We start from the raw sequence: 24,382 nt of genomic DNA, 5'->3' as shown, positions 1-24,382 counted from the left end.
GGCATTAGAAAGGTTGAAAACCACTGAGTTAGGCAGAGCTGCAAGCTAGGAGATGTAGAAATGTTTTTCAAGGAATTAAGGCACCAAAACCATGACAATACATAATCTATATTTTCCCCAGGCACTGAATCTGGAGAATTTGGTTCCCATCCTGTTTGTTGGGTAGAATTTTTGTTATTAGTTTTACTATATTTTATATGGAATTATTTTTGTTTTCTTCTTTTATTTGTTCAATCATTTTGAAAAGGTTACTACAGAAATAAATACACATATATTCAATTGCAATCCAATTGAATATTTGTCACAATTTGAAGACTCTGTTTGATATTTAATTTGTGGGTACTATAAGGAGTTCATTTTTTGTGATTCCTTCTCAATCAGTTTCCACCTCTTAATTACAAATAGAAGCCCTTATAAAGCAGGTTCTATTGAAAATTGTTCACCAATAAGTAGTTTGCCTGTTCTGTGACTCATTTTAATTTCTTTCTCACAGATTTGGCATACCTAGATTCTAATAATGACCATGAGTTATCCTGCTTCCTTGACTTGAAACTAAATTTCTAATTTTATATCTAATACTTACTGGCCAATCATTATTCAGTCCTGTATTTCTGTAAATGCAGAACTCCTATAATAAATAGTTTGAAGATAGATTGAACTGTGTTACAGCTTCCCTGTTAAAATGTTGGCTGCCAGGTAATTATTGCCATGGACTTTAGCATTAAACTTGTCTCTGTTGACAGGCTGAGATGTTGCTGCTGATCATAATGTCTAATGTCCTAAACATTGACTGAGAGATAGCAAATCTAAGTGACAATGACTTTTCAAATTTGTTTTAGCTAGGAGATACTTGTCTAACTTCATTAGAAGTTTGTGTGTCTGTGTGTGTGAATAGAAAAAAAAACAAACAAACGTTGGAGAACAAATCATTGGCTTAAAAATTTAGTCCTAGGTTGATCACCAACGAGTATTTCACAGTTTATTAAATATACAGAAGGAAGCCGATGACAGCAATTAACAAAAACTAGACTGAAAAATTAACTCATCGTTTGTTTTTCCCTCAGCTGCAATGCATTGCATATTATATATTTTTAAAAATCTCTGATATGTTCACATTTCTTTTCTTTAGCTTTAGCTGTTTAAGTCCTTTGAAATAGGCTCAAATGTCTTTAATGTATATTATTTGTTAACAGATGCTCGTGGTCTGATCAGATGGATGCTGATGGTGAATCCTGAGCGCAGAGCAACTATTGAAGACATTGCCAATCATTGGTGGGTTAACTGGGGCTATAAGAGTACTGTTTGTGATTGCGATGCCTTGCAAGACTCTGAGTCCCCTCTGCTATCTAGATTCATAGACTGGCATCATCGTTCCAATGGCCTCCAGCCAGAGACTGAGACCAAAATGAAGTGCCTTTCTAAACCAAAAGGATCTGAAGTCCATTTAGAGAGACAGAGATCCCTAAAAAAATCAAAGAAGGAAAACGACATTGCACAGTCTATCCAAGAAGGAGTTGAGAACTCCTGCAAATTAAATTCCAAGAGACCAAAGGGTATTTTGAAGAAGAGGAGCAACAGTGAACATCGGTCTCACAGTGCAGGATTCATAGAAGGAGTAGTCAATCCAGTATTACCCTCCGCTTTTAAAAAAGAACAAGAATTATGTAGAACAGGTGTACCAGTTAAGAGCGTTTTGGAGGGGGATATAATGGGTAAATGCAGCACTAAGCAGTCTTCTTTAATGCCAAAAAAGGGAATCCTCAAGAAGACCCAGCAAAGAGAATCTGGATATTACTCATCTCCAGAACGGAGTGAATCTTCAGAACTCCTGGATCATAATGAGGAGGCAGGAAACAGTGACACATCCCCAAATATCATTGAAACGTTAAGAATAGAGTCTTATAGTCATTCCTACAGACGGAAGGGTATTTTAAAACACAGTAGCAAGTATTCCACCACTACTGCACATTCAGCTTTGATCCACTCTGATAGACCAGTCACAAAAGGCATGGAGGAAGCAGGTTTGTCTGTAGATGGATTATCTCGAAGTTACAGTCGCCCTTCTAGTGTGATTAGCGATGACAGCTTTCTTTCCAGTGACTCTTTTGACTTGGTGGACTTGCAAGAGAGCAAACTTAGAATAAGAAGCTGTGTGTCAGCTGAGAACTTCCTCCAGATCCAAGATTTGCAAGGACTTCAAAAAAACCGCTCACGACCACAATACCTGAAGCGTTACCGAAGTCGGACAAGTGATAGTTTTTCTCTTCTTACAGACATGGATGATGTCACTCAGGTCTACAAGAAGGCTCTGGAAATCTGTAACAAACTTAATTAGCAGATGGGAAAAAGTAGGACTGGAGAGAAAGGATCTTGGGTACCTTTATGATGGAGTTGGCCCAATTGTCAATTAGCTGATAGTGACAACATAGTTCTAAGGAGAAGCCCTTCAAAATACCATCTCATGCTTATTATTCAAACTTGGAATTTATGCAATTAAAATACTACCTAATGTTCAAAGAAATTATGGTAATATATGAAGAAAACTCTCTGGCAGATAGAAAAAAATAAAATATTCCAGTGGTGTAAGTTGAAGTAAGATAAAATGTAAACTGGAAAAGGGTACTTTTAATTTTTGTTAGGGAAGGTAACTTAACTAATGGAAAAGCTATAATTTTAAGAGTAAAAAAAATCAACAGTTAAATATAATAAAATATTGGCAAATGGATTTATCATTATCCATACTGATGAATGAAAGTTCATTTAAGTTAACGAAATTTCCTGAATTTCAACCAAAGTAGATCCTAATTAAAAATATACATAAAAAGGACTGGGCTGCTTGCTAAAAACATTGTGGGCATACTTGCCCAGCCACTTATTGGAAGTGCTGGTTATAATAATTTTCTTTTGAAAAGCATTTAGCAATTTAAGTGGGAAATATTTCATTTTTGTAGAACTTCTGTTAGCAAGAAATAGTAATGTAGTAAAAATGATGAGTTGAGAGACAAAAAACATATTATTTTCCCATTAGCGGGGACTCTGGAAATCTGTGTGTCTGCAATTAAAAATAAATTGTTTGAGGTGCCAAGAACTTTTAACAAGTTTCTTTTCACCACTTGTGCATTTATGTAAGTTGTAGGAACCATAAAGTTTTTCTAAAGAACAATTTATGAGACCATAAGTATGTTATGAGAAATGATCTAATATTGATTTAATGAGCTGCAGAATTTAAGTTTTATTAAAGACTTTGAGTTTAGTTCTTGCAGACCGCAGGAATTTTAGGACAGATTTCCAGAGCCTTGTTAATAGGCACTGGTGTGAATGGCTAGAAGAAACAAAGTGATGAGGATGACTAGAAGGAATACATCCAAAGGCGCTTTTTCAAAAGGCAATTAGACTTTCTTGTTTTTGCTTTGAAGATGTTTCGCTTCTCATCCAAGAAGTTTCTTCAGTTCTGAAAGCCCAGTTGCCTTTTGAAAAAGCATCTTTGGGTCAACCATGACCTGGATGACTGAGAATCTCCACAGACATTTAGAAGGAGTATTGTTTACGAGTAAGAAAAAGATAATAGGGTAGTAGACTTCATGAGAAATTCAATTTAAGAATATATGTGTATTATAGATTATATTATTAGATCAGTTGAATCAAATTGGAGAAAACAAGACATAATTCATGGACGTAATTCTAAAATTGCAATTAAAGGTTTCAACTCCCATAAAGGTACCGCTTGGGTTTACTGGATTATATGAATGAATGTAAGCCTTTTTTAAAATAGGCACTATGTGGTTGATAAGCCTGGGCAATTGAGACTTCTGACTTACTTTAGGTCACACGTATCCCAGTAAGCAGTTCAGAGTTTCAGTACAGTAACAGTACAGTTTACAGAATTAAATGTTGTAACGCTTTGTTGAAAAAATAGGCCAACTCAAATCTAACTAGGCTGAGAGTACTTCCTTCATTTAAGCTATGCCAGCTTCATTACAAAGAACATAATTGGCCCGCTTTAATTTGAAGCTCTAAAATTACAGAAGCTAGTGTCAATTCCAAAGGATTTCAAAGTAAAGATATTAAAATATTAGAATTAGTGGACAGTGTGGTTGTATAGTTCTCATAATGTTGTTGAAATTATTTTGTGTTAAAACTGTCTAAACACAATTAAATCAGAGGTAGGAAATCTTTTTGAAAAAGCAGATGCACTTGGAATTTGGGGACTATGATGCTTTCGTGAAGCAGCTGGTATGAGGAGGGAACTTTAATGTTTCTAAAATGAATGCCATATGATCCTGTTCAATTACAAAACATGCTGTAACTAAAAGACTTCTGAAGCCTTCTCTAGCTTCTGTCCACAGAATGCTGTATACTTCAGCTTAATTTTGTATTATCTCTGGACAGATGTGCACATATCCAAACATTTTTATATTCTAAGAATGCCTTTGAAGCCTATAGCAGTTTGCTTTGTAACAGATCAGCTTCCCCTTTTAAAAATTAAAATACTGTCTTAAAAATTAAACAGAAGCAGCAGGGAACCTGATGGGCACCATGACAGGTATCTGTAGGCAGCATGTTGCTACCATTAAGATTAGTGAATTAATTAATTTCCTTTTCCTGAATAACAGAAAAATCATTGTATTCTTCCAAAACACATTGGACCAAATAATCCAAAATGGCACTAAACGCCTATAGTATACCTATAGTATTTTCCACCTGGACTTGTCATAGATATTAAATAGAAATGCTTCCAAAGGTATTCTAGTAATATAGTAATTGATTGTATCCACTTACCATATCCTTTATCTTCCAGTTCTTACACGCTTCATTCAACCTTGCCAAGCAATTCTTTTTTCTATTCCATCATCTATTTGTACCATATGCCTAAGTATGTACATTTTTGCTCGCTAATTATTGTCTCAAATGAGCAATCAGATTTTATTTGGGCTTGAACTGATTTACTGGTTCTTCCAGCAAGTCATGATATGTTTAAAAACCCCAAATCCATTGTTCAAAGTCATCTATCTTCTCATGGTCTCTTAGTATCCATTTTCACAGCTATCCATTGCCACTACAATTACAATTGTTTTAAATATTCTGAACTTTGTTGACATTGAGGTCTCTTTCATGATTTTTTTATATGTTTGTTACTGACTTCCTTCTTAATCAACCTATTCTTTAGATTGCATATAGTTTATCTTTATTTAGAGAGTTCAAAAAACTAAAAACATCTTCACATTAACACTTTGTCGTCTTAATATTTAACATTAACTTGAATGATCTCACTTTTTATTTTTACCTTCATAATGAGCTCGTCCAAGTCTTTTTGAGTTTTAATTCCAAGTGCTAAATATGCAGCCCAGAACTATTGTTTATTTAATCAGCCTCACTAGGTTGACTGGTTAAGGGCATTTATTAAGAGATTTCCGCCTTAGAAGGATACGTATGTTTCAACTAACAGCTAAAAAAAAAAAAAGGCATAGCTCAGTAATTTGGATAAATTTTGCTTTAAGATAAAGACCATGTTTTGATTCATGACTAAGCAAACCCTTTTCCTTTGAGAACTAAGGACTGGTCTCAGTTATCTTAGAGTAGAACACTGCTAACTTGTTACCTGTCTTCAGCAAGCCCAGTTTAACATGCAGTTGATAAATATTGAGAAGAAAATGGAACTCTCAACAGCTCCTGGGAAGAACTAAGAATTGCCCTCAAATTTAGTTCTATCTATGTTGTAGCCCAGGCCTGTCATCTTGTATACAAATGTGAATGACTGATTAACTCAGTGTTTCTCAATCTCCCAGGATTCTGCAAGTTGAAGTCCACATATCTTAAAAGTTATCAAGGTTGAGAAACACTGGTTTAACTGATTGCTGCCAAACTGGAAAATGTTCTGTAGGGACTTACTGGCATATTATCATTCCTAGAAGAACCAGAACTCTTGACTGCACATTATTATTACTAGTGCTGTGTAATTTTTTTCCCTTATTTAATTTGCAAAGATTTTTTTTGTCTTTAAAGTTGACTTTTTATTTGTTTTCTTTTAATTTATTGGTCTGAAAGCCATTTCAAAGGTATAATAATATATTTTGGTATAATTTAATTGGTTCTGCATTATTTTACAGCTTTAGCCAAAACATTACCTTAAAAAGATGTTTTGTTTTTCATTTTGCTTATTGGTTGGTTTAATTACTTTGAAGCAGAGGGAAACGCTGGATAATCACCCAAAGTGTTTGTATTTTTAATCTGATCCTGTCTTTTTTTATTAAATAAAAATTGATAAAATGTGAATGGCGTCCATTTCCCATCTTCAATATATACTCTGTATTGTACAGCTTTTCAGTAGTGTTTAATGGTTATTTTAAGGAATGTTGTGAAATGTCCGAGAAAATGCACTAGAGAGTTGATGTCATTTTGACAAACAGTTTGTGCAGTGCTCTAAAAATATGTTCGCATCTTTGTCATCTCACACCATTGTTTGGCAGCTCAATCTCTTAAGTTTCAGCTTCAGATGTAGAGCACCTGGAATCATACTGAAATTGATTTCCTAATAAACACAGAGGTTTGCAGAACATGAGAGTGGATGGTCTTCCCCTTGATGGGCAATCTTGCCTCACCCCATTTTCCAGTTGTTGAGTTTCACCAAGCCCCTTCTCACTCTTTCTGTTAAGAGATTCAGCTTCATTTCCTAAAAACCCTACCAATGTTTACCGAGGGATACATTTGTGTCCCTCTTTGTAACTTCCCAAACTTGGGTAAATCATTACAATAAATTAAGTTTGAAGGGGTTTCTGGTTTCTACTGAAAGTGCAGCTTACGTTTTTAGAAGAATATAGTATGTGGACTTTGCTAATATGTGATAAAAGAGCAGACGTTATACATTATATTAAAAGGAAAAAAGCTGTTCGTGTTTGTATAATACAAGTTCTAATTAGAAAAAAATGCTGGCTGTCATGATGTTCATTGACTGAAGGACAACAAAATTTGATTTTTAGAAACATTGCTTCCTGAGAAAATACCCTCCAAAAAATCCCCATCCCTACCAATCGACATTTTATTTATAGCATTCTTTTTGGCAGAGTAATATTTGTTTTGTTCGCATATATCCTTATTTGATTTTATTGCCATATTCTTCTTGATTTTAATTTTGGCACAGAAAGATCAGTTATTTTTTTTGTTAATGTTGACTCTATGTGCCGTGTGCCATGCCAGGTGAATATGGGGCCCATTTAGAACCTCCTTTTTATATTCCATCCCCTAGTACAGGATAAGCCACCCAGTATCCATGATAATGCCATTGCTCATGAATGCCACATTTCTTTTTTTACTTTTTTTACTTGTAACCTCTGAACTTCCTTTGCAGCATTTGACTAAATCATCCATAATTGTGTGTTGCTGACCCATAGAAATAGTCAGCTGCCTGATAGAGTGGCTGACTTGTTTAACTACATAATTCTTTAGAGTATTAGAGAGGGTTGTCACATATAGTATAGTTTCCATAAAAGTCTGAACAATTCAATTTGTGAGGCCACTGATATTCCAGAAATACAATTCCTGTGAATTTATGAGTGCATCCATAAAAGCTAAATTATTTCATGGGTAAGAATAACTTCTGCTTTCAGTGCACTGAAAAATGCTTGAAGGAAAGAACACTGAGTGCTTCATTTTTATTTTATTTTTGCAAGGAAGAGAATGAAATGATCTTGTTTTTTTTCACTATCATTATTAAATTGCTTTAACTGTAAGTTAACATCTTTGTAAGTAACAATCTTCAAGACTTAGTGTTCATTTAAGGTAACTTGGACTATAATTTGACTCAATTTTTGTCAGTCAAATAAATGACAACTGCTAGATACATTTCAGTAATTTCCACAAACCTTAAGGAATTAATTCAATAATTGAACTATCCTTTCTAAAATTGCAATAACAACATAAAAAAAAAATAGAAAGGGCCATAGTGATTTTTCAATTAGGTCATCTGTTGCAAAGGTCATGAAAAGCCTTAACCTTTCACCATAGAAATATCTCCAGCTGCATAGACATGCATATGAAATAGAAAGCTTTTTGTTCAGGCCCAGCAGAGCAGAAACAAACTATTGTTTAAAGGTCATCTCCATTTGCTTTGGTTGCTGAAGAGGGACAAATTGCAAAAAATAACACATTTTAAAGAAGTTATTGCAGATCTGGCCTGCAAAGATAGCAGAATGTTTATTTCCTAAGAAAAGTCTTTCTGGGGTCAGATGGTAGCATGGTCTTCTATGCATTCCTTGAGTATTTGTATCGGAGCTTTTTGTAATAAAGACAGGCATAGTTAAGTTAGTATCCCAACTAAATATCATGATTAAAGTATGCATCCTTTGTCTGAGAATGCAGGGTTCCAAACCTCCATTTCTTCCGGACTAGCATTCTAAAAATCTCACCTATTATGTTAGCCATACCAGCTTCTCCCTTCTTCAGTTCATATCTTCTCTCAGGACTGGTTGGTGAATTTTGCAGACTGTTCCCGTTCTATCATTTTTTTCTGGTCCATCAGTTCTAATGTGAAATCTGGCTGCTGCTGGGTGGCCTTCTTTGCTTTTCTCCTATTCCCTATCCCTACCTCCACCTCCCAACCCTCCCAGAAACACATGAACCACCCTATCATTGAGAAGGAAAGACATAGAGGTAGTTCTTGCTTAGCGTCCACTTGTTCAGCAAGCATTCAAAGTTACAACAGTGATGAACAAGGGGGACATGACATATTCCCATATTTGCAGCCATTGCAGCATCCCAGAGTCATATGATCACAATTCAGGAAATCAGCTGTCAGTTAGAACATTGCATTGTCCTGTGGTTTACCTGATTGTCACTTGTGACTTCCTGCCAGCCACCCATTTACTTTTTTTATCAGAAACTGGCAGTGAAGATTGGCTATCACATGACTGCAGGATCCTGCAAAGTCATAATAACTGAACTGTTTGTCAAACACCCAAATTTTGATCACATGGCCACAGATCAACAACCCTACGGAATTCACTGGGAGTGCTGGAACTGCTGTGGTAAATGGGTGCAGTCATGGGCCATTGCACCTTACACCAGGCATGTCAAACTCGTGACATCACGTGATGTCATGAGACATATCGCGACTTTTTCCCCATTGCCGGCAATGGGGTGGTCGCGGTTTTGGTGTGATGCATCCAGCCCACGGGCCGGCAGTTTGACATGCCTGCCTTACACCATTGTTAAGCAAGGACTACCTGTATTTGGTACTGGGGGGTTACATCCATGAATGTTTTTGGGGAGATCATAGTTTGATGCTTTAAACTGCATACTCACGTATATAAATACATGATATTTTAAGAGCATTTGGAAACTTTATATTTTATAATAAACAGAGATGCAACTATTTCTCAAGAATAGATCTTTAGTCAGTTACTTTGAATGCCTCCTCTAAATAATACTCTCTTTATAGAAGCCAAAAAAATTCATTCTCTCTTGCACTAATAGTTACATAGCCTGAAAATAAAATTTCTGCAAAAAAACACAAAGTGCCCAAACTCCAAGCTACAAATATTGATTGATTGATTGATTGATTGATTGGAATGGGCTGTTCAGTATATATATCAAAACTGCTGGAAAGGAATATTTTCACCAAGTTTTAGAAAGACACTAGGAAAAGATAGGCCTTCCTTAGGAATGTGATTACAAGTCTTAAGATTCATCAAAGAAAGATTTTATAAAAGTAGTTATCTAAGAAGGAACAATGACTCAGAAGCCCCCAGTGAATTTTATGGCTTGGCAGGGATTTTGAACCCAGGTTCAAATGTCTGTTGTGCTTTTTTGTTTCATGCTCTGAAATATCAAACACAAAAAATAGGGTTTTTTTTTACCTTTTGGTTCCCCCCCCCAGAAAAGATGCCAACTTAATTTGATCCAGTGATTGTAAATAATATTACAGCAATGTCAGGTTACATTGTTTTATCTTGAAGATGGCAATTGGAGGGTGATGCACTGAATCACATACCAGACCAATTTTGTTCTCCAAATAAAAGACTTAGGAATGTATTAAAGGAAATGAGGGCTTCTCTGCTAGTTTCCTCTTAGCAATGCTGATTTACAGTAAACCTATGTCTGAAAAAATGGCATTAAAAAAATAACGTGTCAACTTCAATCCAGTAGAGAGGAAACACTGGAAGTGTACGACCAACATAATAAGGTAGAAGTCATGCTTTCCCGTATAAAGTTTACTTCCGTTTAATGTTATATTTAAGAGGGGAATTCTGTAGACGTTTCCATTTTGTAAATAACTTTGTAAAGGAAGTAAAAATAGGGACTTGTCCAGACAGTAGTTTCCGCACTTGGGTTGGGAGTACACAGTGTTGTATTTTTTGGAAAAGAACATATATTGGAACTTAGGTCTGCAGAGGAATAATTGATTTTGATCTAAAAGTGCTTATCTAAATCCTGCTGTCTCTGGACTTTAGGAGTATATGTATTTACCATAGACAGGGTCTGGATAAAGTAGCAGAGGCAATCCTACCATTTTTCCTCAGCACCATAATTTTGCTCTGTAGGAGGACAAACTAGGCATCCTATAGTCCTGTCTTCTATACCTTAGATTACCTTGATCTCTTTAAATGTAGTCATGAATACCACCTTGTCCCAAAATTGTTAGATTCAGCCATCAGTTTAGTTGATAGCACTTAGCAATAGCACTTAGACTTATATATTGCTTCACAGTGTTTTACAGCCCTTTCTAAGTGGTTTACAGAGTCAGCATATTGTCCCCAACAATCAGTTCAGGCAATAATATTTCTTGTTGCCACCCTGCAGTTCATAGAATCATTTAAAGTATGTTTCTTCTAAGCTATATGTTTTTATTATAGGTAGGTCTCGTTTAGCAACTGCTTCATTCAGTGACTATTTGCAGTTACGACGGTGATGAAAAAATAATTTTTCAACCAATGCTTGCATTTATGATCTTCGCAAGTCTGTAAAAGGAAAGAAAGCTGAAGCAAGATCATAAACACAATTGCAGTTTCACTTAGCAACTGGTTCACTTAACGACTGAGTTATCAGTCCCAATTGTGTTCTGTAGGAGGGCAAACTATGCATCATACAGCCCAGCGACTGTGTTTTATGATCTAGCTTCAGCTTTCCTTCGCCTTTCATCCCCATCGTAACTCAAATAGCAACTAAACAAAGAACACTATAATTGTAATAAAAAGTAATCACACTTACTTTAGAGGTAAACCCTTATATTCGTGACTGTAGCTTTTGGACCCAAACAAAACACCAAGAAAGCAGAGGAATATTATGCATGATGAAACTTATCAAGGATGCCCCCCAAGTTTTAGGAAGCTGGCAAGAATGTTAAATTGGAGCTACCTGGATATTTTTAGGGTGCAGCTCCTTGTCTGCTTTGTGGAACTCAGTGGCAGATGGGCCTTTGCTGTGTCTAGAATCCCGCCCATTCTTGGATTTTAGGTCTGAAAAATAATATTCAGAAGGGAATAAGAAGCAAGGAAAGCGGAGCTAAAATGTGGTAGGAAAGCACAGTCAGAAAACAATTGTGTCACACCATGACACCTCACACTTATAAATGTGATAAATAAACAGCAAAATGCATAAAAGTCAAATAGATTGTTAAGGCTTATTTATTACTATAATTTACAAATCAATATGGCCATCCATCTCACACAAGGTCACTTGAGGCAGATTACGATGTCACAACTCCACATTAAAGTGTTTTAATTAAATAAATAATACACAATTGTTATATATAATTAGAATAAGTTAATATAAAATAAATAATAAATAAATTCTCCTCTGGTGGCAAAGCAAATGCAGCATCTAACATTTTATGGAGAGCACTACACCAGAGACAGAGTAAAGACTGTTCAATTTTTTAAAAAAATTAAAAGTTTAATTAATTTAATTAATCAGTCTCAGCCAAACCAGAAAACATTTTGCATTCTTTCTTGCCTTGAAATCTTTGAAGCTTTTATTCTGACAAAGGCTCTCCTGCAAAGAGCTGCAACAGATTTACTAAGAGCAGCAAAAGGAAAGGGTAATTTATTCTGAACTGAAGCTGTTGACCAGGAGTTCCTACAAAAGGATGCAAAGCCTTTCTCTTGTTCTTCACAGACAAAGGATAAATTCTCTTCTGATGACAAAGCAAATTCAACATCTAACATATTATGGAAAATAGTACACTGGAGACACAGTAAAGTCAATTTAATTTTTTCTTTAACAGCCGTAAGCATAACTTTACAATGCATTTCTCATCAGTTACCTCTGTTTTAGAGGAAGCATGAAAAATCTCTTTGAGGCTTTAGAAAAAAACCTGGTAAAATTACTTAATTTATGAGTCTATTTGGGAGTCTATCTGTTCCACAACTGAAAAACTACTCTTGTTAAAGAATTTGAGATTACTTTTACACAAGTTACTGGTTTAAGGAGAATGCTTTTGATTAATGGGATTTTTCTCGTTTAAAGAGGGACAGCAGTGGTGTAGTGGCTTAATGAAGCTGGAACTACTGGCCAGAAATGGTCCTCACTCCGGCTCCTTGAAATGGAGTGAGCTCCTGTCACTTGATCCCTAGCTCCTGCCCAACCAGCAGTTCAAAAGCATGCAATATTGCAAGTAGGTACCACTTCAGGGGAAAAAAATCTAGCTTTGTTCATATGTGCAGAGAGCAGATGTCTGCACTGGACCTGGGCAGACGTAAGACAACACAACCAAAGAGAGGTGAAGTGAGACTGGCAGAGAAGCCTGGAAGAGGCAGCAACTTGAGTGCTGCTAGTTAATTGGTGAAAATCTAGTTTACACTCTGCCCCCTGTGTCCAAGTGCAAAACAGAATGAATTAGCAACCTAGCTGTCCAAACTGCATTGTGTCTAGCATGTGTAGATTTCTCTGACATTGTATGCCATATACTAAATAAATGAATCACTTTGAAAACCATAGAATGACTGATAGGATAAATGCTATGTATTTCTGGAAGAGAAAAAAGCAGAGAAATAAGTATATAAAGAACTTATTTTATAGAAACATGTCTGATTGCTACATTTTACAGTTCTTTTATTACTTTACATCAGAGTGTCAAACTCGCAACGTCACACGATGTGTCGCGATGTATCACAACTTTTTTTCCATTGCAATGGGCAATGGGGTGGGCACAGTTTTGCATGACACATCCGGCCTGTGGACCGGCAGTTTGACACCCCTGCTTTACATTATAAATATGTGATACAGAGCATTATTTATATTTGTGGATCACAAGATAATGGTGATCATTTTTATTTTTATTTCCTTTGATCAGCAGAGAAACAGATACAAATGAGCTTTTCCTAAAAGAAGTTTATGATTTCTTTTTCTTTTTACGACCCTGTAATTCCTTTTCTTGGGGTGGAGTTGGGGCGACTGAATAGAGCTGAACTTTTACTTGCCAGATGCCCTTCCTGATGCCTATGTGGCGTTAGCAACAGATATCTTTTCTTTGCGCCCCAAGAGAGAAACATCTGTTGCTACCTAGGTTTGAACTCTCAACCTTCCAAGTGGGAGGCAAGCATCCTCACTTGTAGGCCACTGCACTGCTCCAAAGAAGTTTATAAAATTAATACTAATATTATTGTGAAACAATGGGAAAAGAAATGATATATGCCAACACACCATAGTTTGTTATTACTAATAATTAGTATAAAGCTCCTGACTCCAGGAAACAGACCCAAATACCTTCTAGGGTTCAGTTTATTCTATATAATTAACTCTCCAGATCCATTCCTCATGCAAATCAACATCTTGCACCAGATTTTTTTAAATGTTTTTTTCCCCTTTAATTTTCAAAACACACCAAGAAAGACACTGTTATGGCCATTAGGATTCCTGTTTTGATTAAAGTTTCAAGAATCATAAATATTGTTGTTTAAGTCTTCATATAAAAGAAATAAATTTGAAGTAAGAAACCAGAAGCAAAAGAGCATGCTGGTAGATTTCTGCAGAAATTGAATTCCCCTTCAGTCATAGACATCGGAATACTTAATTAATACCCTGGGCCATTTATATTCATTTGTTTTGTAGGGGAATAGGTAGTGATTTTGAATCTGAGTCTCCCTAGTTTAACATCTTAACCACTCTGTCACACTAGATTTTGACAGTTTTCCTCATGGTTTTATTAAATGTGGACACTGTTCCTATCTAAAGATATTTCCACATGACCCATTTCTTACCACCAGCCTCTGGAATGGCTACCATTGAAACTGTACAATGCAGGTGGCAAACGGGGAGCAGGCAGGACCAAAGCGGCAGGTGGCAGAAAAGGAGGCAGTGGCCACTGCCTGGCAGATGATCTGCGGACTTGGGTGGGGGAGTTGGGGACCGAAGAGAGCCCCTCCAGTGGCAGATACGTTGACAGAGGCCTTTCACCGTCACTCCCCCCCGGCTCCAAAATAGCAGAGGGGGACCATCTAAGGGAACTGAGCCTCCCCTGCCCATCCTTTGTAGCATGTCAGTCTGACTCAGGATGGGAGTAAAAGAGAAGAGGTGGGCGGGCAGCCGGGTCATTGAATGAGCAGGGGGAGGTTGCTGGCTGCAGGGGTATATGGGTGCAGGGTGTGTGGGGAAGTGCCACACCCCTGCCACCTGTCTTGCTTCACCTCATGGGACCGGCACAGGCACACTGTGTGGCCTCCCCCATTGTGGCTGTGAGCAACCAGATAGTGGGATGGAGTGGGTGGGTGGCCACGTGGCGCATCTGGCAGGGGCCGGCTCAGTGGTAGCAAGGTTCCCACTCATCTGCGCTACATGGGTGTCCCAGATTCAGAGTTCTGTGGCCAAGGGGCTGGTGGGCTGCAGCTGCTGCTGGACACCTTTGGCCCCCATGCATTCACTGCCTCCCATACATGGAAAAATAAAACATCCCCCCAAAATAAGCCTTAATGGGTCTTTTGCACCAAAAATAAATATAAGACCCAATCTTATTTTCAGGGAGACATGGGTAGTAATGCAGGTACTTTAAAAAGCTTGCAATGGATCGGCCAAACCTGTGAACTCACCCTGGCACATGCACTTATGAAGGGACAACATTATTATTGGTTAATGTTTCTGGTTATTTCATAGAGCTAGTTAAGAAGAAATTAAGAGATGGGAGAATTCCTGTATCATACAAAGAATATTTCCTATGTGTTTGGAGCATTGCCACTGTTTAAAAGAAAGTACATTTGGTGCCTTACCATCTGCAGCTGGATTATTTGACTATTCCTGGATTTCAGTCAAACCACAGTAGAATACCCTAGCCAGTGATTTACAGCCCAGGCTGCAATTGTAATGATTTTATTTTACTTGGATCTCTGTTTGCAGGCTCACTTGTCTTGGTGCAGTTAGAGTGTTAGAATAACAATGAGAGAATGATGAGGTCTCATTAGCAGCCATCCTGCATGGCTTGTAGTACTTTAGTTATAGAGCTCTGCTTAAGTACTCTACTAGTCTAGCTTTGTCTGCTTTTCATATCTAGGATGGGATGTGGGAGGTTGTAGTAAAAATGGGGGCTATCAGTTCTGTTTTATGCAAATAGAAAAACCTCATACAGGTAATCCCTGACTTACAGCAGTTCATTTAGTGACCATTCAAAATTACCACAGCACTGAAAAAAGTGACTTGTGACTGTTTTTCACACTTATGACCTTTGAAGCAGCCCCATGATCATGTGATCAAAGTTCAGATGCTTGGCAACTAGTTCATACAGTACTTTTGATTGTTGCTGTATCCTAAGGTCATGTGATCACCTTTTCTGACTTTCTGACAAGTAAAGTCAATGGGGAAGCAAGATTCATTTAAGAATCAGGATACTAACTTATCAACTGCAGTGATTCACTTAACAACTGTGGCAAGGAAGGTCGTAAAATGGGGCAAGACTCACTTAACAAATGTCTCACTTAACAACAGAAATTCTGGGCTCAGTTGTGGTTGTAAATTGAGGACTACCTGTATTTCTTGGATTACAAATTCTAATCAGTTGCTATGGCAAGGGTACAAGGTCGTTGTTTCCATTATCAGAGTAATGGAAGATGATGAGATGAGTTAAGATAAGATGACAGTGGGCAGATGCTGCTCTTGCAGAATCGCAGTTTTATTTTTTGAATAGCAATCCAGAATCCACCAACCATTACCAAAGCCTCAAAAGAACCATCTCCACTGGAAACCCTTTTATTTCTGAGATCCTTTTGATTCTGTTTTTGTTTAAAATGGATCAGGAGGCAAATGTTGTGCAGCATAGAACCTGCCAGGTCTTTAGCAAGATGGTAGAAGACATGAAGGCCTGGAGGAACATTGTCCATGGGGTCGCGATGGATCGGACATGACTTCACAACTAACAACAACAACAATGCTGCCTATCTATTCAAAGTGTTCTGATGTGGGTGAACTCAGCAGAGCTGAACATTTTATGTGTACCATCATGAAAACTGAAATTGTGAGAAAAGCAGTAGATGATGCTGATGTCTCAGAACATGGCTTCTTTGATTTTAAGTCTGTGTACAAGAGTGAAGTTTGCATTGCATAAGCCTTTTGGCCTCCAATGAAGTCTAGAAAGGGTTTTTTTTTTAGTTTACTCTCATTTGTGCTGCCTTTTGAAGTGCTTAAAATGCAATTGCATTCATGACTCCTGAGCTTGATAGGCATTTCACAACTTTTTTTTTTTTTAAAAAAAATTATCATTCACAATTGTTCCGTCCAAGTCTTACTATAACGGAAGGGGGCAAAGGGGTGAGCAGAGAACACTAAGAATGTACACCAAAGAATTATACTTCAGTAGGGTAATTCAAGGACTGCTGCCCAGCTGCCCAGCTAATCCAAGCAGGCACCTATATAGGACAATAGTGATATAGGGTGCTGGAGGCACATGATTACTTTAGTGACAATAAAAAAGACGTAATGGTAAACCACTCATATACTTTTACCAAGAAAACCACATGGATAGACAAACTGTTGTTGTTACAGTGCCAGATGTTGGCTTCTCAGGGCAAACGGCAATCAACATGCTATTAAGGAAGAACTGAGATTCTTTGTGAATTCTAATGGTGTTTACAGTGTGGCTACATTGAAACCATTAAAATATATAGTTGCTGATGTTGCAATGCAGGAGAAAAAAAAATCTGAGCCTGTAAAGATCTCATTAAAGTAATAAAAACAGCAGAAGAAGAATGGGAAAGCTCCACAATATGAAAAGTGAATAGAATTGACTACACATTGATATCTTGCACATCAGTGAATTTAAATGAAAAAACATACTACTTATTATTCAGGATATGAAAAATGATATTGCTTTCATAACAGTATATAACAATGACAGTACACTGGGTACATTGTGGTTAATGACTGATTTTAGATTTAGATTAGATAACCTTTATTGTCATTTTTTCCTGTGGGCACAGTGGCACACATTAAAAATGAAATTTAGTTGCTTCCTCTCAAAGTGTACACATACATAACACACATTTAAAACATACTATATACAACATATGCATAGACCTACACCCTTACATATAAGTAACATATAAATATTAATCACTGTCCATCTTGAATATATAACAAAAGGAGGAAGCTTTAGAGTTCACAAGGTTAATACTGTATGGAACAAAGCTGTGACTGAATATGGATGTTCTGCTTCAGATACCACCGAGCCTCCTCCCAGAAGGTAACAAGGAAAACAGGTCATGAAGAGGATGTGTAGTGTCCGAGACAATCTTACGGAACCTGCTCAAGCAATGCTTATGTGTTATATCCTGGACGGAAGGGAGGGAACTGTCAATGATCTTTTCAGCCATCCTCACCACTCTCTGTACTGCCTTCCTGTCTGAAGCAGTGATACTTCTAAACGAGACTGTGATGCTGTATGACAGAATGCTCTCGATGTCCCTCTGTAGAAAGTGGTAAGGACAGGGCAAGGAAGATGTGCTTTTCTCATGTGACACAGAAAAGGCAGGCACTACTGTGCCCGCTTCACCAGTGTCTGGCTGTTGAGCGATCAAGCCAGTCTACTTGTTAACTGCACACCCAGGAATTTGATGCTGGTAACCATCTCCACAGGTGAATCATTTTAATGCATAGAGAAATGTGGCTGTGCCTGCCTTTTCTGAAATTGATAATGATCTCTTTGGTTTTTCCAGTATTTAAAACTAGGCTGTTTTCCTTATACTAGTTCACCAAACTCTCAACCTCCTTGTGGTAAGCACCCTCACTGTCATCACAAATAAGGCCCATTACTGTTGTATCATCTGCGATGATGGTTGGTGGCAAACCAAGCACTACAGTCATGGGTCAACAGGGTGAACAGCAGCAATGAATAGAGGTAGTCCTCACTTAATGATTGCAACTGGGACCAGCCACTCTGTCATTAATTAATGAGGTTGTTGAGAGAGATATTGTGTGACCACACCTTATTTACAACAACAGTTCCATTGAGATTAATAAGCAAATCACCTGCATTTGTTAAACCTGGCATCATGTGACCATGACTTGTGACTTGCCGCAAGCTTTCCCATTGGCTTTACTTATTGGAAGCTGGCCATGAAGGTCACTAATGGCAATCACATTGCTGTGAGATGCTGGGCCAGTCATAAATATGCTGTGGTCGCCAAGAGCTAAAATCACAGTCACGTGACCACAGGGACGTTGCAATCATTATAAGTTTGAGAACCAGTTATAAACCTACTTTTCCAGTGCTATTGTAAGTTTAAATGGTTGCTAAACAAGACAGTCATTAACCAAGGACTATATGCAATATCAATCAGATTTCAGGGTCAACTGTATTATGACAGTTATAATAATTCATGTTCCTACCTATGATGGTGAAGAATACCATACATTACAGCAAGATGTTGGAGACCAAAATATCAAATGCCAAAGTTGGAAATAGTAAGAAACAAATAGTTGGGCTAAATGACCTAAGAAACAGTAATGAAAGAGGAGAAAAATTATAATTTCTACCAATCCAATTATTATTTGTTATTGCTTGTACATCATTTAAGAATCAAAACACTGATATCACCAGATATCATAGTAACTCTTATTTTTGGTACATGGAGGTAGAAGAGTTATAACAGCAAAGTCAGGGCCCGAACTGACTATGAAACAGACCACAAATTGCTCATATCCAGGTTCCAAATCAAGCTAAAGTGGAAGAACAAAGCCAACCCGTTTCTGCAATGTGATACTGAATATATATGCACTACTTACAGACAACATTAAGAATCTCTTTGAAGTTATGAAACTTATTGATAAAGAACTAGAAAAAAATTGGAATGTAATCAAAGAAGTTAAGGATAAATGTGAAAAGAAACTGCCAAAGGCCAAGAAACAAAAGAAACCAAACTGGTTATCAAAATAGATGTTGAAAGAGGAGGGGAAAAAAGCCAAAGCTGAAAAGGATAAGATCTCACAAAGGAACTTACTTAAGAATTTCAGAGAACTGTTAAAAGACAGAAGAAGCAGTATTACAATAACATCTGTAAAGAAGATGGAAACAGACACACACATACACACACACACAAAGTCAATTTGGCACAAACAAAGGATAGAAGCAGCTAAAATGGTAAAATCAGATAACTCAGTGTAAATTAACCAATAAATGAAACAAATCGTGTTTTATGGTGAAGCATTTCCAAATGTTAACTTACTTTATTGTAAGCATATAATGATATCAATGAGAATATTTTTTAAAAATGTATGAACATGGAGTATGATCAGGTTTCCAAAGGACTGGGAGATAGCCTGTAGTTAATAAAATTATCGTATGTAAATTATAGGTAGGCAGGTAAATAGATGATGGATAGATGATAGATAGATAGATAGATAGATAGATAGATAGATAGATAGATAGATAGATAGATAGATAGATGGATGGATGGATGTGTGTGAGAGAGATACAATATTTCAGTTATAATTTAATTATATTTCAACATGGTTTTATAAATAACAGAATAACCAAATTGGAAAGGGTCTTGGAAGTCTTCCCAGTCCAATCCCCTGCTCAGGCAGGAAAACCCTATACTATTTCAGACAAATGGCTGCCCAATCTCTTCTTCAAAACTTCCAGTGTTGGAGCATTTACAACTTCTGGAGGCAAATTGTTCCACTGATTATTTTTTTTTGTCAGGAAATTTCTCCTTAGTTCTAGGTTGCTTCTCTTCTTAATTAGTTTCTATCCATTGCTTCTTGTCTGCCTTCAGGTGCTTTGGAGAATAATTGACCCCCTCTTCTTTTTGGCAACCCCTGAGATATAGAAACACTGTTATCATGTCACCCCTAGCCATCTTTTCATTAAACTAGATATACCCAATTCCTGCAACCGTTCTTGATATGTTTTAGCCTCCAATCCCCTAATCATTTTTTTTGCTCTTCTCTGCACTCTTTTTAGAGCCTCAATATCTTTTTTACATTGTGGTGACCAAAACTGAATGCAATATTTCAAGTATGATCTTACCATTGTAGAGTGTAGTAACACTTCACATGATCTTGACTCTATCCCTCTGTCAATGCAGCCTAGGACTGCATTGGCTTTTTTGGCAGTTGCAGCACATTGCTGACTCATATTTAAGTGATTGTCCAAAAAGATCCTTCTTGCAGTTACTACTATTGAGTCAGGTACCACATATACTATATCTGTGCATTTGGTTTTTCTTGCCTAAATGTAGAATCTTACTTTTCTCACCATTGAATTTTATTTTGTTAAATAGGGCCCGTTGTTCAAATCTGTCAAAATCCTTCTGTATCTTAAGTCTAACTTCTGGAGTGTTGCCTATTCTTTCCAGCTTGGTGTCATCTGAAAATGTCATCTGAATTCCCCCTCTAGTCCCTCTTCTAAATCATTCATGAAGATATTGAAGAGTACTGACCCTAAGGCAGAGCCTTGGGGTACCCCCACTACATACTCCCTTTCATGGAGATGTAGTTCCATTAAGGGCTACAGGTTGAATGCATTTAGTCAGCCAGTTATGAATCCATCTAATGGTGATCCTGTCCAACCATTATAAAGATAGTTCTTCCTACCAGAAAAAAATGTTAGAAATGCTTCATAAAATCTGAATTTATTTCATGGATATTGAGCCTGAACACTTGCTAACCATTACATATAACATCAATGAGAGCTATTCATACAATCTTTACAGTTCTTTCACAATTACAGTATCTTTGAGGGAGGTTTCATTTGAGGATTAGGAATTTGCTCAAGGCCACCCAGTAAGCTTCACTGAGAATGAATGGCAGTTTTAATATGGATCTTTTCCTGCCAAATCCAATACACTAGCCATCATTCTATTTCCCCTATTGTAATGTAATCTAGCTACATTAACTCTGGGTCAGGAGGTGACAAAAAGACCACCCTATATATCTACACCTGTTCTCAAGCCTAGTAAAAAAGATTGCAGTGAAGTGGTGAGTGGATGAATCATTAAATCTGACCCTCCCTGATGCATTGTCTAATCCTGTTGAACTGTTGTGTGGGTGGTTAATTTACTAGCAATGGAATTTAATATCAGAGTAACAGAGATATATTGACTCAGAGGTGTATTTCTGAGAAACAACTGTTTGGATTCTAAACCTACTTTATGTGAGAAAAATCAAGGCTTCCCAACTCAGTTATTGGGTTGTTGTACACAGCCTTGTATATTTGAGAGATATGGGAAAATTAAAAGTTCTCAAAATACAAAAATCCATTTTTAAAAACCCCTGCTGTTCTAAATGTTTGCTCAGTTTAGATTAGCTCCAGGAAAAATGTCTTATAGAACAAGGAACTTTGACCACTTCTTGTGTATTAAGAAAATGTACAGCATGAAAGCTGTAAAGTCACCAAGTCTTGTAGGAGGAACACCATGTTAGTCTTTGGTATCCAAAAATTTGGACTTTTTAGACTACCAGATTTTATTAAAAAGCATAAGCTGTAGCTCTCAAAAACTTATGCCCATCACTAAATGTTGTAATTCTTCTATTTACAAGCTAGACTCAGGAATCTATAAAACACATTCTTCATATGCATTCCTGAATTTTGCTCCAGTTTGGATTTACTTTAGGTTAAAAGCTTCTTCTCTCAATTAATTATATAAATGTTGCAGCAGTGGTATCGTAAGAGAAAGAAGTGTCTAATTTTCAATTTCCCCCCACTCATCTCTGTATACTCCCTCCTCCCTTCTGGCTTTTGGTTATTCAGGCACAAAGACCCTGGAAAAGGCATTGCCCAGAGCATTTGATATTGGTGCAGACATGAGAACTATGCGGAAACTATGTTTCCCAAGGGTTCTCATAGTTACAGTATTACTGAAATAGTTTCCTGGTCAGGAAGGGGAAAAAAAATCTAATGGAGGAGAAAGGGAAGAGAAGGAGACAGAAAGAAAAGGAAAAGGTTTAGGAGAACGTTTATCTAATGTTAAATTATTTTTGAAAAAGTAAAATTTAAGAAAAGCAGGGGAAATTTAGTGGGAGCTTACAGGCTCCCATAAATTTGGCATCATTCCAAGCCATTCACTCCCAAATTAAAAAAAAAAATGTTAATAGCAGACTAAAGAATAAAATGATAGGCTTAAAATGTAATATTAGAATTTAGGTCAGCAAGTCAAATGCCTCTTGAACTAAAATAAGATGCTTATGAAGTTATGAAGTGCTGGAAGGCCTTTCTGGCCACAGCTGTCACCTCTCATGATCTAGGTATCCTAGTGGACCACCAACGGATGATCCAGGCACTCCTGGACTGCATCAACAGAGGGATAAGATCAAGAACATGAGAAGTGATAGCACCATTTCATGCTGCACTAGTGAAGCCCCACATGGAATATCATGTCCAATTCTGGTCACCACGATACAAAAATAAAAATACTGGTACCTAGAAAGAGTGCAGAGAAGGGCAACAAAGATGATAAGGGGTCTGGAGGCTAAACCATACAATGAATGATTGAGGGAACTAGATATGTCTAGCCTAAGAAAGAGAAGAATTAAGGGTGACCTGATAGCTTTCCACTTTTAGATGAGGTGCTTTCACAGAGAATAGGGGATTGACTTAATCTCTAAAGCACCTGAAGGTAGGACAAGAAGCAATTGGTGGAAGCTCTTTACAGGGAAATCTAACCTGGAACTAAAGAGAAGTTTCCTGACAGTGGGAATAATTAATCAATGGGCCAGTTTGCAGCCTGGAGCTGTGGGTGCTTTATCACTGGAGGTTTTTGAGGAAAGATTGGACAGCCATTTGTCTGGGATGTTGTAAGGTTTCCTGCTTTGTACAGGGGATTGGACTAGAAGATTCCAGGGTCCCTTCCAGCCTTATGATTCTAGTTCTGAGATGTGTTCTCTCTTTGAACAGCAGCGTGATTTAAGAAAACTTTAAATTGCACTTACTCTTGAAGTAGGAGGTGCAACCATTCAGGGACTAAAGATGGACCATCTCAGATCCAGGTATTCTAAATAGCTAATTTTTTTAATCAAAATCCTATGTAATATTACAGAGAAAATCCTGCTTCCTTATGTAACCCAATTCTCATAATGGAGTTATTTTAGCACTTTGCAAACAAGAAGACGTTTGATGACATCTTAAAGACTTGTGAAAAAAATGGCCATGACGTGCCATGAAGATGCTACTACTGATTTATATGGTACACGGTCATGGGGGAAAAAATTTTGGCTTGAATTTTTTGCATTTTTGTTCATCCTTACAGAACCCCTCTAAACTCTGATTGACTTCAAGTCTTCAAGCTTACGGGATGACTCAGAATTCGTTATTGTAGACGGTTGTACATGTGTGTAAGCATGATGTGTTTAACTATGTTTATGATTAAAGCACAATTTATACACCCATGCTAAACTGCAAATCATAGTTTAGAAATCAGAATTATTAGGCTTTATAAACACTCCACACCCAAACTAAAGAAGCCATATTATAAGTTTAATGTCAAATGTGAAATAGTTCTCAGTCTGATGGGAGGATACATATGTAAATGTAGGTCTGTCTGTATTGTATGGAACTCACTTTGGCAGATGTATAGAATACCAAAGTAATAACTCAATCTGAATTTCCATCCTTTATTGATGGAAACAGAAGTTTTGAGGTAATGTTTTCTTAAAGCAGTGGTTCTCAACCTTTCTAATGCCGTGACCCCATAATACATTCCCATGTTGTGGTGACCCCCCAAGTGGGTGTGGCCACCAATAAGAGGGAGTAGGACAGCTAGGGAAAAGGGAAAAAATGGCGGACAGCATGGTTTGGTGACCCCCGTGAAATGGTCGTTCTGACCCCAAATGGGGGTCCCGACCCACAGGTGAGACCCACTGGTTAAAGGATGAAGAAAATTATATTGTAAAAATAACATTTCCACCATTGCATATCCAAACTCACATAAGAACAAATAATTCTTCATTCATATACCCCCAAAAACCTTGC

The 24,382-nt window shown here is 37.2% G+C and overlaps 1 protein-coding gene across 2 annotated transcripts in view; it reads left to right on the top strand.

Moving 5' to 3' along the window:
• The window catches only part of NUAK1 (NUAK family kinase 1), a 63,549-nt gene extending 57,276 nt beyond the window's left edge, over window positions 1-6,273 (top strand). For both annotated transcript variants that reach the window (XM_039363911.1, XM_039363912.1), the window contains one exon: window positions 1,194-6,273. In XM_039363911.1, coding sequence (XP_039219845.1) covers window positions 1,194-2,335 — 1,142 coding nt within the window. In that variant the 3' untranslated portion in view covers window positions 2,336-6,273. The remainder of the gene's footprint in view (window positions 1-1,193) is intronic.
• The last annotated feature ends 18,109 nt before the right edge of the window (window positions 6,274-24,382 follow it).

This window comes from Crotalus tigris, unplaced genomic scaffold (assembly GCF_016545835.1).
Source record: "Crotalus tigris isolate CLP2741 ecotype Arizona unplaced genomic scaffold, ASM1654583v1 scf7180000019630.4133010339:1179603, whole genome shotgun sequence".
In the NCBI taxonomy this organism is placed as follows: Eukaryota; Metazoa; Chordata; class Lepidosauria; order Squamata; family Viperidae; genus Crotalus; species Crotalus tigris.
This window is presented reverse-complemented; position numbering and strand designations above follow the sequence as displayed.